This window comes from Myxine glutinosa, chromosome 3 (genome assembly GCF_964187855.1).
Source record: "Myxine glutinosa chromosome 3, kmMyxGlut1.1, whole genome shotgun sequence".
Lineage (NCBI taxonomy): Eukaryota > Metazoa > Chordata > Myxini > Myxiniformes > Myxinidae > Myxine > Myxine glutinosa.
Window position 1 is genome coordinate 142,697,611 of NC_136263.1, and position 18,680 is coordinate 142,716,290.

Below are 18,680 nucleotides of genomic sequence, written 5' to 3' on the forward strand. Positions count from 1 at the left end.
ACATCGACGACTTATTAATCTGCTCTCCATCCCAGGCAGCCTGCGAGACGGATTCACTAGCGCTGTTAAATGCGCTAGCCGAGAAAGGCCACAAAGTAGGCCGGGAAAAATTGCAATTTGTGCGGGAAATAGTTACATACTTGGGACACGCGATTTCGCATGGGAGACGCGAGCTCAACGCGAGCCGGGTCACGGCCATCATGGAAACCCCGTTGCCTCGTACACAAAGGGAGGTGTTGCGATTTTTGGGAATGGCAGGGTACTGTCGTACATGGATAATTGACTATGCGTTATTAGCAAAACCTCTGTATGAGGCGACGAAAAACGACCAGCCACGGATGGTAAACTGGACGGACAATCGAATACGCTGCTACGAAGGACTCAAACGAGCCCTGGTAACGGCCCAAACCTTGGGCCTTCCCGACTATAAAAAGGCCTTCACACTTTTCACCCATGCAGTAGGGGGATTCGCACAATCCGTGTTAACTCAGACTCATGGAGATAGGGAACGTCCAGTAGCCTATTTCAGCAAAAAGCTTGATGCGGTAGAACAAGGCTTTCCGCTGTGCTTACAAGCCGTGGCGGCTGCCCGATACGCAGTTGAGCGGACGGCCGACATAGTAAAGGGACATGCTGTCCTTTTACAGGTACCGCATTGCGTCCATACACTACTACAACAGCGAAACACACAGCATCTCACAGCCACTCGACTGATGCAATACGAAACGGCATTAATTATGGCACCCAACGTGACGGTGATGCGGTGTACCGTTCTTAACCCAGCGACACTTTTGCCAACAAAGGAGGAGGGAATCCCGCACGTTTGTACGGACGTGGTGCAGTTAATATCAACAGTAAGGCCTGACTTACAGGACACACCGCTACAGGAAGCCGATCACACCTATTACGTCGATGGTTCAGCCAAACGGGCTTGGGACGGATCCCTGTTATCTGGGTACGCAGTATGCTCGGATACGGAGACGGTCGAAAGCGGCCGCCTCCCGCCCACCTGGTCAGCACAACAAGCTGAACTGTACGCACTCACGAGAGCGTGCGAAGTAAGCGAGGAAAAAGCAGTGACAATTTATACAGACTCGGCATACGCACACGGAGTGGTCCACGACAAAGGGGCCATATGGAAAATGAGAGGGTTCCTCACTTCAGCGGGAGCACTCATTAAAAATGGGGACTTAGTGCGAAATCTGCTTCATAGTATTATGCTTCCACGTAAAATAGCTGTAGTTAAATGCCGAGGTCACCAGCGTACAGACGACGCTGTGGCCCGTGGAAACGCCCGAGCCGACGAAGCAGCAGCACAAGCGGCAAACCAACAGATTGGGTATAATATGCCAGTAGTTACGCGCAAACAGGGCGCTAAAGCGACCGCCCAGACAGACGTTCCGACATCCGCACCTACAGAGTTCGATGTAATACAATTCCAAGCCGCGGCCTCAAACGTAGAACATCAAGATTGGATTAAATTGGGAGCTCAGCGCCCCGCGGAAGGACAAATGTGGACGATTAATGACAAACCCGTGGCACCGCGAGCTTTATTACCATGGTTGGCACGCATGGCGCATCAAAATGGCCATGTGTGCCATAGGGGGGTGATGAGGCAGGTCACTTCCACCTGGGCAGCACCAGGCCTTTCGGCTGCGGTTACCATGGTCTGTCGCTCGTGCGCTATATGTCAACGGCATAATAGGGGGGCACCCCCCAGACGCCGCCACAACGTGGGTCACCCGGCTCCCGTCGGGCCGTTCTGTCATATCCAGTTCGATTTTTTCAATTTACCGCCTTGTATGTCCTTTAAGCATGTATTGGTAGTGGTGGACATGTTCACCAAGTGGGTGGAGGCCTACCCATGCATCAGGGCTGACGCTATAACGGTGGCCAAGTGCCTTTTGCGGCACTTTATATGTCGATTCGGTGTCCCGCAGAAAGTGTCATCCGATCAGGGCGGGCACTTCACAGGTGACGTCATTAAAGCCGTGTTAAAGGCCTTGGGAGTGATACAGTCGTTCCACTGTGTTTACTACCCGCAATCGGCGGGACTTGTAGAACGAACGAATGGCACACTGAAAGGTAAGTTGGCAAAGATTTGCGACGAGACAGGCCTCAAGTGGCCGGAGGCCCTTCCGCTAGCGTTAATGAGCGTGCGCTCCACTCCAGGGCGCACCACTGGTCTCTCTCCGCACGAGATATTAATGGGTCGGCCCATGAGTTTGCCGGTATCGGCGCCAGTGGATATGGCAGCCCTTGAATTACCTATCATGGATGACATGCTTCTAAAGTTTTGCATAGGTCTATCCCATGTGGCGCGCAGCATACATGAACGCGTTCGGGAGGCCCTGCCGGAGCCAGCAAGCAAGCCTATCCACACCTTCGAGGCAGGAGATTACGTGCTGGTGAAGCATTTCACCCGTAAGACTGCGCTCGAACCAAGGTGGACGGGGCCATACCAAGTTCTTCTGATCACACCAACAGCGGTGTTTTGTGAGGGCAAGTCGTCCTGGGTACATGCCACACATTGTAAGTTGGCCATACCCACAAACACAGACACCTCAAACGCACCACCACAGATCGAGGATGCTGCACCACCGCCTGTTAGGGGTGGCAATCACACTTAGTTTAATATACCGCTTTGCCAGCACTGGGGACATGAGGGCATGGGCGAACACGGAGACATATGCATATGGCGACCAAACCATTAAGGTCTACCGGCAGAGAGTTATCTGGGGCCAGAGGCTAAAACAGGTGTCTGCAACAGGTGCATGGGATGCTAAGAGAGGTATTAGAGGACATTGGATTGACTTTAAATTGAAATGAAAATTGAAAGGGTGGATTAGGAAAATGAATTTGTTCAAATAATCGTGGCATCTGTGGGATGCAACAATTTTGTGCCAGAATAGTGTATGGGAGCCGTCATCTGGGAAGCGTCGTTAAATGGCAGTAGGTTTAGACAGATATTGAAAGGGTTCGTGCAATGTCATTTTGGGGCTTATGGCTCGCCATTGTCTGTCTGCCAGTTATGGTGGGCAGAGGGAAGAGGGAGTGATACTGCTCTGGCCTCTTGCTCGGCAGAATTGAGTATTGCTGGTTTTACCCCCGTTCAAAATTGAGCTCTCGAGAGCTGATTAACATTAGGATGCATCTCTCAAGGGACCCCTGGGTGGTCTCGAGAGCTGAGGTGTGAAATATGATGACGTTGTCTTATGGACACTTTGTGAGTGGCTAGACACGTGCCTGAAAGGGGAAATTGTATTCATAACTCATGTGGGTTGTGTCTGAAAAAAAGGTTTAAAAGGAAGTGTGAAGAAGGTCATGGAAAGTGCAAAGATGATTGGAGTGGAAAGTCGAATCAGATGGATTATTTGTCAATGACAGGTGACTGCAGGAATTGATGAGAAAGTGGAGGAAAAGGTTATAAAAGTTAATGGAAAAGACAGGAAATAAAGGAAAGTGGTTAGTTATGGACTGTTGTTTCGTGATAAGAAGGTGATACAAGGGGTTGGCTTGCACTGGGGGGGAAATGGTTGGTAAATCATGTATTATTAGATGTAGGGAAGATGATTAAAAGGAAGGTATTTTCGGAAATTGGTGAAAGTAAATATGGCATTCGAATTTCCAGACACGACACAGGAAATGCGGCTATGAATAAGCCAACCATCTGAGAGATAAGGTAACTAAATGCCAATTGGTGGGACGGGGGGCTAGGAATTTGATCATGGTGTGTGTAAGAAAGTATTTTTCAGGATGGACGATGAAGAAACCGCCGTCGGAAGACCATGATCTTGACCACAGAGGCCGTCGACCTGAATGGGTCCTTCAACAAGGCAGATGTGACCGGCGCTTCAGAATTTTGTATTGATTTTTGTGATGACTGTGATACTTGTGTTGAAAATCCCTTGTGGGAACTGGCTGATGCCTGTATTGATGTTTGTGATGACTGTGATACTTGTGTGGTAAACCCCTTGCGTGTACTGGCTAACGCCTCTTATGTATTATGAATGATTGGCGAATAGATAGTCTCGCATTAGTAATGGAACGAATTGGAAACGAAACCCGAATCGCAGAACTACAATTGGAAAACGAATTAGTGCATATGCGAACGATGGTGATGCAGAATCAAGTGGCTTTGGATATGTTGTTGGCAGAAAAGGAAGGAGTATGTGGGGTAATCGATGAACCTATTGATGCTTGGGATTCTGATAATGATTATTTTAGTTGGGATGATTATACCTGTGATTTAGAAAGTGTAGGTTCTTTTAAAGGTTATTGCTATTATGTCAGCAGTAAGGAGCGGATGGCAAACATGTATCCGGAAGAACCACCCTCACCACCACTTACACCACCCAGCAATCACATGTACAAGGCTTGATGGCATTGGACGTCGATTGTTTGCCCTGATTCGCGAGGACCACGCCTGCATAAGGAGGGCCCCAAATCTGGCTGGCAACTGGGTCGCACCTACGCCGTGACGAGGGTGGATTCGGAATCTGGCCGGGCGGCAGCAATCTCCTAACCAGGCGCCGTCGTCGCGAATTATGGCTAACAATTTATGCGTTGAATGTTAGACGGCCAGTTAGGGCCGGTATCTCTCTTTGAGCATACGTGACGCTATGTCGTGCCTGGCATGTGACTAATTGGGATGCTGACCACTGGGGTATACGGTGTCTTTCCAAGGAATTGTCTTGTAAAGACAAAGGAAGGAACTGTTAGCCATTAGGGTTTAAATCCCATGACTCAATTGATCATAACATCTGAAATTATATATCGTGCTTCTGAAAACTGATTTGAACTCAGCTGCAGGCAGAGGCGAGTGGACAAAATGTGGTTTCGAGGCTCGAGGTGCAGGGTGGATCCTTAGCCCAATAAACAAGTCCTTGAATGTATGTGCCAGACAGTAGATAATATGCTCACCGCCCACGTACAGGGAAAACATGTTGCCAAACGCCTTCTTCACAAAGGGAATAATTAATTATATATCTTTGTAGTTTCTAGTATGTCTCCTAAATCAAGGATGTAACCAACCTTGGAAAGAAATATAGACATTACACATCCTTTGATAGTTGTGTATTCAGCATGTGTATTCAATCATTATCCTATGCTTACATCTTTTTTGTCTAAGTTTGGCCTTCTTCAGGAAGGAATGATGGTAGGTGGGCCTTTACGGCCCAGGTTTGCTTTGTCTTTAGCGCAGATTCTTGTCTGATATTTTGCTATATATGAAATGCCTTTTTGCTTATTTTTCAGCGAGTGTCTTGAGGAATTGCCCGCTGCGTGTTAGGCGGTGCATTCTCGAGCCTTGCTCCACACTGTGTGTTTGTAATCGATTTTATTAAACATTGTTGCTCTGATTCTTCTTCTTCTTCCTTCCCTTGAGGTCTTTGACCGACATATATATATACTGAAATGCAAAAGAAACTTACCACCTTTGAAACCTTTAAATATCAACAATAACACTGCGTGTAGTAAATGTGTGAACTTATTTGTGGACAATAGTGTCCTCACTGTCAGACAAAACGGTCACGGATGGTCACTTGAACCTTCAATGGTCACTTCATAGCACAGCTGTTGAACAGCGGTTTTGACTGTCAGTGATTAGCCAAGGGGTACGGGATGATTTTAATGAGCTGCACATGATGTCTTGATATTGGCTTTAAAAAGGTCAGTGCAAAATGGGCATTTTGACCGAAAAATTTGACCATTTTGACCAACTTCAAAAAGACCGAAAACGCAAAAGAAACTTATCACTTGTTTGAAATGTAATAAAATTGTAACTGTTCAAAATAAAACAAGCCAACAATTGCTAATTGAAACATTGGCATTTTATTGATGACGTCAAGTTTTTGACCAAGATACACCATCTCATCAGTTTGTTCTACAGTACAGAACAGCACAGGGTGCAATGTCAGTCCCCTTTCAATAGCGTGTGTGGCCACCATTGTTTTGGATACAGGCAGTGCATCGTCGGCATATACTGCCTACCAGTCTTTGGATGGATTGCTGCTGGATTCTGCCCCACTCAGTCCTCAATGTCTGAAGCAGCTCTGCCCATGTCCTGGCCCTGCCAACTACGCGTCTCCCAAGCTCATCCCACAGGTGCTCTATGGGATTCAGGTCAGGGGAGAGCGCAGGCCACTGCATGGTGTTGATGTTCTCGCCTTGGAGAAATGCAGTGGTAAAGCGAGCAGCATGGGGACGAGCGTTGTCATGCTGAAAGGTTCTCAGTTCTGGGTGGTCGAGCAGGAATGGCAGCAGATGAGGTCGCAGGATGTTATCCACATACCGCTGGGCGTTAAGATTCCCATCCACAACCACCAGTGGCGTCCTGTACCGGCCTGATATGGCGGCCCACACCATCACACTTGGGCCACCCCACCTGTTGGCTTGACGCACGCAACAATCGGCATATCGCTCGCCAGTTCTTCTCCAGACACGCTCACGCCCACCAGGACTGTCCACACAGAACCTTGACTCATCGCTGAAAGCGACCTCGTTCCACTGCGCCAAGGTCCACCGCTGATGCTGCTGGCACCATCTCTGTCAGTTGTGGCAATGGGCAGCCGTCATCACGGGGCCTCTGTATGGTCTTCTGGCAGTCAGACCATACTCATGCAGTCGTCTTCGTGCAGTATCATTGGAGATCCGTGGGTTTGCACGCCCCGGAGTTTCTGCCGCAGTGCGGGATGCTGGACGGAATCGATCCCGCAGGTGACTTTGGACCATCTGCCTGTCCTGCCTTGCAGTGGTGACTCTTGGCCTCCCTGATCGAGGTCTGTCATCTGCAGAGTTGTGGAGGGTGTCTCTGACCACCAGGGCCGATATCGTCTGGTGTGAACAGCCAAGGCGACGTGCCACTTCACGGTAGCTCAGTCCGCCTTGCAGCATGCCCAGGGCACGCTGCCGTTGATCCCTTGACAATCGTGGCATGTTGATTGAAATGCCCATTTTGCACTGGCCTTTTTAAAGCCAATATCAAGACATCACGTGCAGCTCATTAAAATCATCCCATACCCCTTGGCTAATCACTGACAGTCAAAACGGCTGTTCAACAGCTGTGCTATGAAGTGACCATTGAAGGTTCAAGTGACCATCCGTGACCGTTTTGTCTGACAGAGGACACAATTGTCCACAAATAAGTTCACACATTTACTACACGCAGTGTTATTGTTGATATTTAAAGGTTTCAAAGGTGGTAAGTTTCTTTTGCGTTTCAGTATATATATATATATATATATATATATATATATATATATATATATATATATATATATATACAGTGGAACCTCTAAATCCGAATTTAATTCGTTCCAGCGGCAGTTCGGATTGGGAAAAGTTCGGAATTAGAAACTATTTTCCTCATAAGAAATAATGGAAAGTGAATTAATCCGTTCCTGGACCCCAAAAACCCATTATCAAGACACTGTTAACTGCAAATACACATGATTCAAGGTAAAATAAGATGAGTAAATGCCCTAAATATCAACTAATAATAATAATAAAAACAAGAAGTAAATGTACTAACATGAAAATAACTGCATTTACCTTCGTGGAGAGTTCTGATGGTGCATGTGGAGGCTGGAGAGGAGGAAGGAGGGAGAGGGTTTTATTGCTTGGAAGGTGAGGCACCTTCCAAGCTAACATCAGATGACTTGACTTACGGTGTTTGCTCTCTTTGTCTCTTAACACCACTTGTAGAGGGTTGGGGCTCACTAGGCTTGCTTTCTTTAGAGAACCACCTCTCCAAAGTTGCCTGGTGTTGGCGACTTTTCTTAATTTTTCTGAAGTGGTCAATCACATCGTCACTGAACAAGTTAATGCTCCTGTTAACCACTGCTTTAATAGGGTGCCACTTTTCAACAATGGCCTGTGTTTTAGACCAATGGAAGCACAGTTCTCTAATTTCAGCACTGGAAATATGAACGACGCTCGCGGCGGGAAATATGAACGACGCTAACGCTATGTTGGCGGTTCGGTTATAGAAATACATTCGGAATTAGGGACAAAATTTTCTCGAATTTACGGTTCGGAATTAGAGTAGTTCGAGATGAGGGGCGTTCGGAATTAGGGGTCACTACTGTATATATATATATATATATATATATATATATATATATATATATATATATATATATGGGTTTTGTAATGTAATGTTATATTATATTCGACTTAATGTTAAAATGAGTTTTGCAGTCGACAAAGATGAATTTGATATGCTTGTTTCTAAGATGATATTTAAAAGTTTGAATTAGTAAATATATATAAAGTTTTTGTAGTTACATTCTTTACATGCAATTGGGAGAATCTTGGCGTTGCAGTCTCGAAGAACATATCTTCCTCATTAAGGAGATTTTAATATGCATTCCTGAATCAGCGGGATATCCCTCTGCTCAATATTTCACTCGACCAATCACATTGTATCCCTCGATCCTTGCTCCCTCCCACCTGCACTTTCCCTAACCAATCCTACTGCTCTCCTCCCCTCTCTTCGCTCCTCCCCCTCCACTTGCTCCTCCCATTCTCAACTTGTATAAAGATCAGGACTGATGCCCAAATATTTAGGATTATCACTGAGTTTGTAATGTTGTAAATGTTGTACTTAGGATACTTCAATTGGCTGGTCGATTCTGTATGTTTACACTGTATGTTGACTGTATACTGTGCATGCTACTGCATCCTTATGATGTTTCCTTTGATGTACATCTCTACTGTACCAGGATTTTTCACTTGGGACTTTCTGTGAATCTTGCAATGTGCTTTTGTGAATTGTAGTATGCTCTTCTTGGTTGATAAAGGTTATTGTTCCTTGCTGTGTATTCCCTTGTAAACAAAAGTGTTGTCCTCCTCAGGAATTAAAATTTGTGATTCTTCTTCTGACAAAAGTTATGGACATTGAATTTCTTGATTCATCTATTACATACTACTGTAGGAAAATATCCCTTTCAGTTGACTGAATTCCTCCAACTCTTTTCCTTGAGGAGAGGAAAATGTAGATTTACGTTGAACATACCGTTCAAGGTGACATTTCTGGTCCTCAAGAAAAGCAATCCGACCCTCACAATTCCTCAACGCTTTGTCCTGGTCTTCAAGTTTCCCACGAAGATCCCAGCCAGGACGTCGATTACCTCTTGCTGCAGTGTCAGAGAGCAAAAAATCAAAACTGAACAAAACAAATGCATTTATATCGACAGGCAAGAGAATGAATGCCTTTTAAAAATCCTCAACCTTTTGACGAAATATGACTCCTTATGCACCTGGTTTTGGTATCGTAGAATGGAACAACATATAGTGTATGCAACTGATGTATGTGTTGTACGAGTTGAGACAAGGCTACGTGCAGAAGTCCCTGGCTGCAAGCCTTCACTGGTATGAAAAGGATCTGAAATATTTCAGACAAAGAACAGAGTTTTAAAAAATAATCGACAATAATAGTACCAAGATGTCAAAGCTTTACTATAATAGTTGAAAGCTCATGGAGGAGCGAGGCAATGACAGCAGGTTTACAAACTACTCGAGCAAGAACTAAGGGAGATTTTCATCTTGTATCTGAGGCCATTATGTTTGATGGCATTTTCGGATAGGGCTATCAATGGAATTTATAGAAAGCAATTTATTATGGCGATCACCATCTCAGCAGGAGATCCACAACACGGGGTCATCATTCATGTCTGGCACACGTTTAACAAAACCACCATCTTGTGGGATTGGTAAGTATTTGAAATACTTATTACATGTACTTATTGCCATGCCCTCTGCTAACGAAGGTGGGCGGTTATGTTTTCACCCATCTGTCTTGCGAGCAGGATATCTCAAAAAGATGTGTACGGATTCAAATGAAATTTGGTGAACAGGTTGGGCATGTGACGAGGACGAATTTCAGATTATAAAGATATTATTTACCGTAATTATTTAAGTGATTCTTCGACATTTAGAGGTGGTGCCAAAAACGATATAGAGCATAATGTCCCAAAAACGTTACGTACGGATTCAGATAAAACTTGGTGAACAGGTTGTGTGTCTTCCAAGGATGAATTGCTTCAATTTTGGTGAAGATGTGGTTGCAGATACGAGAATTTTTAAATTGTTACTTGTCTGGGCTCCACATGGACAAAAAGGCTTTATTTTAGGATGGACCAGACACCTCTTCCTATACTTTGCAGGCCTAAATTTTATTTTCATTTAATACCTGTAGATTCAGAACAAACAGGCCTGCTCAGCCCACCGTCTTGCAAAACCACCAGAAAAGGAGTTTGAAGCTAGGTACCCCATCATAAAACAGATGTGATTTTCAGCATCACTGTTTTACCAAATAATGTGGATAAATACCTAATACATGAAGATAACCAGCTGTTGTGAAACATGTACAAGAAATCTTATATCCTCTTTCAGTTTCCTCACTTGTGCTTTCCTTAGAAAGCAAGGATAAATTTGTGGCGCTGACACCTCTGCATTCACCACATAAAACTACGCATTCTCGTCCATGCTTCTTGCAGGTGCACCTTTGCGTATCGGTCTGTTTTGCATTTACATTTGATGACCCAGAGTAAAGCTTCTGGGGCTGCTGGCAAATTCATCGTTTGTGTCTCAAGATGAACTTTCACTGGAAGCCATCTCCAATGTCCTGGATCCAAATTGTCAGATTTCCCCATCCACTGCTGCTGTGGTGATGTTGGTGGACATCTCACAAAAGCACCTGTAATGTAGTGTATCCAAGCCCTCACCAAGGCAACCTACATAAAGACAAGTGAAAACCTTCTCACCAGCAAACACATCATCCTTCAAGACTTTACTGGAAAACACTTCAGCTTGCTTTTGAAATCAGGTTCATGTCTCAACTTGCGAAGAGCCACGCAATTCTTCCCAATGCCAAACAAGCGTGATGTGGCGCTTGCACGAATGGCAACCAGTTTCAACATCTCTGGAACAACCACATTCTGCATCCAGTTAAGATTCAAAATACACAACTTAATTGTGGTCTGTCTTCCTTCTGACCAGAAGAATAGGACAAATGAGCTGGGATCCACATGGAAGCAAAATATATCGGAGATCCAAATCTATGCGAGTAGCAGAACATTTAGAAGCAGAATGTACTGCTGTCAGATTAATGATCGAACTGGAATTGCCTTCATGGATTGTTGTAAAATCAGTTTCCTTTCGGCTTGTCATGGAGTACGAGGATGTTATTGTTTGTTTGTGCTGTTGGCCAAGAAATGCTGTCTTTGTCACGATGGGCATGCCTTCAATAAAGGTCACACGGGGCCATAACAAGACCCTTTGATCACCGAATATGCAAGGTATATTCTGCAGATGGGCCTGTATCATATCCATCAAAAACAGTGGTGGGGCTGCTGCATTTGTGATAAACGTAATCTACGTAGCCGATGCAAATGTCGTCGAATGTTGCATCGCATTTCTATGGCAGTCAATGAATGAATGAGCCACCATCAAGCATACAACACATTTTTGTTTGGTGCAGGCATCTGTTCCTCATCATATATACCAAATTGCATCAACAAGTGAAGGCTTGTTTGCATCTCAAAGGAATCCTTTTAGAACAGATGGTTGGCTGCAGAGCTAAAATTTGAATGTTTCTTCAACATTTACAACAACATTGGCTGCAAGAGTTAACGCTGAAAGATCAACTGGCAATTCACATGGATAGACTTGATAACATTTTTCAAAAAACTTGTGGCTCATTGAGACTACCAGATTCTTCTTCTTGAATGTGCAATCCAGAACATTTCTCCCCACCATGGTTTAATAATGTTACCCACTTCCTTTGCGATATGAGTAGCAACAAGCTGTAACACCATGGGAATGATACGCAGTACTTTTTTTTTTTTTGGATACAAGATCGAGGCTCGTGTAAGCGGGACACAAACACAAAACACACAAAAACACAAAACGAGCGGGAGACAAGATGGGGAGAGAGAGAGGGAAGCACACGTACAACATTTGAGAGCAGAGCGATCAGGAGATCTGTGGGAGGGAGAGGGCCTGGGGGGAGGAGGCATGGTAAGTGGGGGACGTGGGGGAGGGGGGTGGGGTTTGTGAGAGGTATAAAACACATGGACACTGTTAAGACTTCAGGAAAGAAGTCGGTATTTCAAACTAGAGCTTCCAGGGAAGCAGAATTCAACTGAACTGACTGGACAACTGTAAAGTAGGTCAGTTGTCTGTACTAGATTTGACTTAAATGAAAAACCAACAACCTTGTGTAATAATTTAATCCATAAATATTTGTGGACATTAAAGTCTTAACGTCGTTTCCGAGCTGCAAACAATATGGCGGCCTATGGCGGCCATTTTGTGACGGATCGGGTTGCAATGCAATAGTAACCTACCTTGTGTGGTAAGGGTTAAATATTCTAAGTTTGATCAAAATCTGTTAATATTTATGGATGCTAGTGTTGACGTCGTTTTCATGACCAAAAACAAAATGGTCGCCTAAGTCCACCATTTTTCAACAGATCGGGCTGAAATGAAATACAAACCTGTTCCTTGGGGTAAGGATGCTGCATGTCAAGTTTGATCAGAATCGGTTGATATTTGTGGACGCTGGAGTGTTAATGTCAAAAAGTTAACCGACGACGACGACGGACGCCTCATTATGTGATGAACTCAACTGGACAGTAGTCCAGTTGAGGTAAAAAGTGGATCTGGGGTGAATTAACGGGGGTAGAAAAGATCTAGGTTTTGGATAGGGGAAGATAAGAGATTGTGGTGAACTGCTGTTTTAAAGACCTGGAGGGAGGAGTTGAATTGGAGAGTGAGGGAGTTTGTTCCAGAGGCGGGAGAAAAGCGGCTTGAAAGAGTGAAGGTGAATAGAGAGTCTTTAGTTTGGCAGTTTAACCATCAGAGGATTGCAGGCAGATGTTGGGTGACCTGTAGGAATATTTGGGGGACAGAGCACAGACAGAGCTGGGGGAGGTAGGCCGGAGAGGAGTCTGAAGAAAAACCACCAACCTGCCTGCGGTGAGTGAGTGAAAGGCTCTCAGAATTAGCTTCATCACGGGAGATTCCAACGATTCTGAAAGCTTTGGTTTCAACAGTGTGAAGCCGAGCTAGATGTGCGGCAGGAGCACCAGCCCAGAGGGGAGAACAGTGTTCCATTGAGCTGTGGATGAAAGCCTTGTATGTGGTGAGGAGCTCACGCGTGCCAACGAAAGACTTCGCACGACGGAGAATGCCCAGTCGGCGACTGGCTTTGGAGGCCAGCTTGGAAATGTGGTTTTCCCAGGAATCATGGCAGATAGTGAGACCCAAAAGCTTGAGTGACAGAAATTCTTGGAGTGGATTGTTCAGAAAGTAGATGGGAGGGTTGTCCAGGTGGTCTTTTCAGAGAGACAGCGAGTGTGAATTTTGTCAGGATTGAAAGACGTGTTTCAATTGTTTGACGAGTTTCTGATTTGGTCCAGGTCGGCAAAAATTTCTGCTGCATTGAAGGTTCCCAAGACCAGCTCACTGGTAATTCCCTGTGTGTCGCAAGAGGCGACCAACAGGGTTGGCGGCAGGAAGAGCATCCGGCCATAAAACATTGCTTCAAAAAGGGGACCACGGTGCCCAAAACAGGCCAACCACTGCTCTGCGGGGAAAAATGGCCTCCAAAGGTGGTTCATTGAAGGTTCACAAGAGCACAGTGGCCTCCATAATTCTTAAATGGAAGAAGTTTGGAACAACCAGGACTCTTCCTAGAGCTGGCCGCCCGGCCAAACTGAGCAATCGGGGGAGAAGGGCCTTGGTAAATAGAGGTGACCAATAACCCGATGGTCACTCTGGCTGAGCTCCAGAGATCCTCTGTGGAGATGGGAGAAACTTCCAGAAGGACAACCATCATAGCAACTCAACGGACATGGGCTTTATGGCAGAGTGGCCAGGCAGAAGCCTCTCCTCAGTGAAAGACACATGAAAGCCCACTTGGAGTTTGCAAAAAAGCATGTAAAGGACTCGACTATGAGAAACAAGATCAGAAATTTTTTTGTAGGCTTCCCCAGATCTGTGCCTTGACAAAATCCTGTCTCTGAGCTCTGCAAGCAGTTCCTTCGTCCTCATGGCTTGGTTTTTGCTCTTATATGCATCGTCAGCTGTGAGACCTTATATAGACAGGTGTGTGCCTTTCCAAATCATGTCCCATCAATTGAATTTACCACAGGTGGACTCCAATCAAGGTGTAGAAACATCTCAAAGATGATCAAGAGAAATGGGAGGCACCTGAGCTAAATTTCAAGTGTCATAGCAAAGGGTCTGAATACTTATGTCAATGTGATATTTCAGTTTTTTCTTTTTAATAAATTTGCAAAACTTTCTAAAATACTGTTTTCTCTTTGTCATTATGGGGTATTGAGTGTCAATTGATGAGGGAAAAAATGAATTTAAACGATTTCAGCATAAGGCTGCAACATAACAAAATGTGAAAAAAGTGAAGGGGTCTGAATACTTTCTGAATGCACTGCACCAAACCTCTCCGCCAAATTTCGTCCACAACTTTTTGAGATGGCTTGTTCACAAACAGACAGGGGTGAAAACATAACCTCCATCCACCATAGGTGGTGGAGATAAAAACAGCAGCATTTATTTTGGATCGATTGTAGATGAAGATCAGTTCCATGGCCGTTCTGCTGCGATAAATTGGCAGAACAGACCAACCATTTCCATGGGCTGCAGTCATAAACATGCAGCTTTTTGTTTCTTCAGAACTTTTTGGTGAACACCATCAAGCAGATCGTCTGAACAGACCATCTGCAGAAATTATACTGGCCATACAAGTTTGTCATACAGTTGGAATGTATTCTGGAGGTCCACCAAAATATCAGCATGTGATTCTTTGTTCCGTTTCATCTCGGAAATGTCATTTATGGATTGCTGCTTGACTGACATCTTCATCCAGCAATAATATATACAATGCATTCAAAATTTTGTGTGCTCACATTCAAATCACGATAATGCAATATTTATTGAGCTATATTGGGAGAAGATAAGGCACTGTGCTGCCATCTTGGATGATGTCAATTAACAGTTTTTCTACATTTACATTTTTACGGTGCATCCCATAGGCAAAAGCTGTCTAGAACAGTGTTTGTCCGTCTGTATGGATGTCCCCTCAAACGTATACCAATCAGAACTGAGGATCTGGTCACATGACAGGATGATGTTGTTACATATTTATGTGAATGTATGTGAATTACCTTTCAGGTCTTTGCTTATCCGTGTGTAGTATATTAAGTTGTTGTGTAGTTGTTGTGGTTGGAGGGTCAGGAGCCCTTCTGAGGGAGTGGCCGGAAACGGAAGTGACCGGAAACGGAAGAGAAAAGACACGAGGAAAAAAGGACGAGTATTATTCTTCCTCGCCCCGCTCCGACCAAAAGGCGGGATCGACCTTGCGCTGCGTGGAAAAGCGGCGTTCCGAAGCCTGTCTGGCGAGAGGAATCACCGGGACGTGTACCTGCCCGGTGGAGACGTCAAGTGACGTGGGGCCGTGCATCGACCCCGCGTCTGGTATCGTTTGCGGCACCGTCTAAACAGACGCGTGCGGGTCGCACGTTGGGGCCTAACGCGCCTTGCAAGCGGCGTGGGGTTTGGCTTGCTCTACCGTACCCGCTCCGCGTGGCCACGAGGGGCTGCAGCCACGGTGCCTGGTACGATACCTGCCCGGTGGAGAAACGTCCACCCGGGGTTCGTTCAACCGCCCGAGTGCGGAGACGCCGACCCGTATCTTGGTCAGGAGGGGCCCAGCGACATTGTGAGGAGCAGAGACCGAAAGGGGGTGTGAGTACTCACCGGGACACACATATATAAGATGGCCATCTTATTCATAGGGAATTGATTGTGGCTGGGAAATATTGTTGATGGTTGTGTATTGTTGATTGCTCGGGGAAAATCTCCGTGGTTGTGTCATTGGAATTGTATGGTATCATTACCATTGGAAATATATCCTTGAACATCAGTTGTCTCCTGGGTGAAATTCATATGGATTGCGTGGCGAAAGCGCATATATAGTACAGCTTGCTGGCGGAGTTCCTCTCACGGTCCGGGGGTCACCGAGACCAGGTATTCACCGAGGGGACCACGTAACAGAATTGGGGGCTCGTCCAAATTACGATTTGCGGTTTCGCAATTGGGTCTACGTCCGGGATTTAAAATTGTATAAAATAATAAAATAATAATATTTTTTATTAATTAAAATTTATTAATTAATTATTAATTGGTAAAAAAAAATTTGAGAAATTGGGGTAAAGTCTTGGGTGAAGGTTAACAGGTGTTAACGATAGGCACCATGGCGTTTGTGGCACAGAACTTTGGGGTAACCCCGAGTGAGGCACAGTTCCGAGCGTTGCTAAAGTCGGACCTCTTGAAATTGGCCAAACATTTTAACTTGGAGGTCCGAACTAATTTGAGGAAGGCAGAGTTGCAGGCCACGGTGATACAATCTATGGTGGGATTAGGAACATGGGACGAGTTAGCCTGGGAGTGGCTACCCGAAGAACCAGAAGACGTTGAGCTCCGGAAACTGGAGTTGCAATTACGGAGCCAGGAACGGATTAAAGAAGAATAAAGGAAAGCAGAAAAGGAAAGAGCAGAAGAAGAAAGGAAAGCAGAAAAGGAAAGAGCAGAAGAAGAAAGGAAAGCAGAAAAGGAAAGAGCAGAAGAAGAAAGGAAAGCAGAAGAGAGGAGAGAAGAGAAGCAAGCAGAGGAAAGGAGAGTGGAACGAGAACTCCAGGAAAGGTTAAAAGAAGAAGAAAGGAAAGCAGAAAAGGAAAGAGCAGAAGAAGAAAGGAAAGCAGAAGCGAGGAGAGAAGAGAAACAAGCAGAGGAAAGGAGAGTGGAACGAGAATTCCAGGAAAGGTTAGAAGGGAGAAAAGCAGAGGAGAGGAGAGCTGCAAGGGACCTCGAAGCAGAGGAGAGAAAAGCGGAAAGGGAATTAAAGGAACGTGACATGGAGCTTCAGCAAGAAATCAAATTCAAGGAGCTGGAGTTAATGAGAGAACGGGGAGAGGCACCACCCTTGCTGACGGGGTCGACACCTAACCAGAAAACCTGGGATGTGGGCAGACATGTGAGGCTGGTTCCACCGTTCAGTGAAAAAGAAGTCGCGAAATTTTTTCCACACTTTGAGAAAGTGGCTCGACAATTAAACTGGCCGGAGGAGGCCTGGACCATACTCGTGCAAAGTGTGCTGGTGGGGAAAGCTCAGGAAATTTATTCGGCGCTACCAATGGACCAATGTGCAGATTATGAGGTACTGAAGAAGCACATCCTCAAGGCCTATGAGTTGGTTCCGGAAGCTTACAGGCAAAAATTCAGGAATGCCAGGAAGAGGGAGAGTGAGACCCATGTGGAGTTTGCCAGAGTGAAAGAAAACATGTTTGATCGGTGGTGTGAGTCAAAAGGAGTCGGGAAAGACTTTGAAACATTGCGGGACTTGATCCTGGTGGAGGAATTCCAGCAGTGTGTCCACGAGGACATCAAAGTGTACCTGCAGGAAAAGAAGGTACCAAAGTTGTGGGACGCAGCCACCATGGCAGATGATTATGCCTTAACCCACCGAATAGGGGTCCACGAACCTAACTCCTCGCCTAGATCTCCGCAGGGGAGGTGGGGAACAGCAGGTGCGGAGAACGACCATACATGGCGGCGGCCTCAAGATGATTATGGGGACAACTATGATACCCCACCGGTTCGAAATCAGAGGGATGCGGGCCCAAGACAAACTTATAGTTCGGGGGGCCCGAGGCAGACCCCGAGTTTTTCCTCCGGGCCTACTTGCGCGTTTTGCAAGAAACCTGGACACTTGATGTCCAGTTGTTACCTCATGAAAAGGGACAACCCAGAGCGGAGTCCGACTATTACAACTCCGAATGCGATGGCTAGCGTAAGAAATCGCCATCAAAAGGGTTACCAACCATTTATTTCAGAGGGGTTTGTGTCACTGGATGGAGCCTCGACTAACCGGAGACCGGTTAGGATATTGAGGGACACAGGGGCCCATCAATCTTTAATGCTTGAAGGCATTTTGCCATGGTCCGAGGAGACGGCAACGGGGGATAGTGTTCGTTTACAGGGGATCGGGGGCGGTGTTAGTGCTCCCCTTCAGGTCATCCAGTTGGAGTCCGATTTGGTGTCAGGACCGGTCACCGTCGGTTTACAAGCCACGCTTCCTGTAGAGGGTGTATCTGTGGTTATCGGGAATGATTTGGCCGGGGGTCAAGTTTATGGTAACCTGAGGGTTGGTAAAGAGCCCAGCAGGGAAAATAACACCACACCAGCTCGGGATGGCGACCAAAGTGCCAAGTTATTTGTAGGGGGACTGAACTTCAAAACAGAGGAAGAAGTTCTGACCTCTGTCTTCAACAGATATGGGCCGCTGGTGGAAGTGCGGTTGGTAAGAGACTGGGAAACGCAACAGTCAAGAGGGTTCGGCTTTGTCACGTTTGCCAGCACAAAAGACGCCAGAGAGGCAGAGAAGAATTGGAATGGCAAGGATTTGGAGGGTCGGACCATAACAGTAGGGAAGGCATTTCGTAGGCGTCGAGAGATCTACAGGAGAGGACAACTGGGCGGTAGTTTTGGTAGTGGCCGAGAAGGAGACCGCTATTCATGGGACTACAGGGACCAGTGGTCCCACCCTAATTATTAGGGAAGTTCTGAGAAGTTGAAGCACTGAAGGCGGCGGAGCC

The 18,680-nt window shown here is 45.9% G+C and overlaps 1 protein-coding gene across 1 annotated transcript in view; it reads right to left on the reverse strand.

The window, feature by feature from the left end:
- Positions 1-8,919: 8,919 nt before the first annotated feature.
- Positions 8,920-18,680, reverse strand: part of LOC144891094 (uncharacterized) — a 32,995-nt gene continuing 23,234 nt past the window's right edge. The window contains exons 6-7 of the mRNA XM_078773481.1: positions 9,305-9,385; positions 8,920-9,137 (exon numbers count right to left, since the gene is read on the reverse strand). Coding sequence (XP_078629607.1) covers positions 8,920-9,137; positions 9,305-9,385 — 299 coding nt within the window. The remainder of the gene's footprint in view (positions 9,138-9,304; positions 9,386-18,680) is intronic.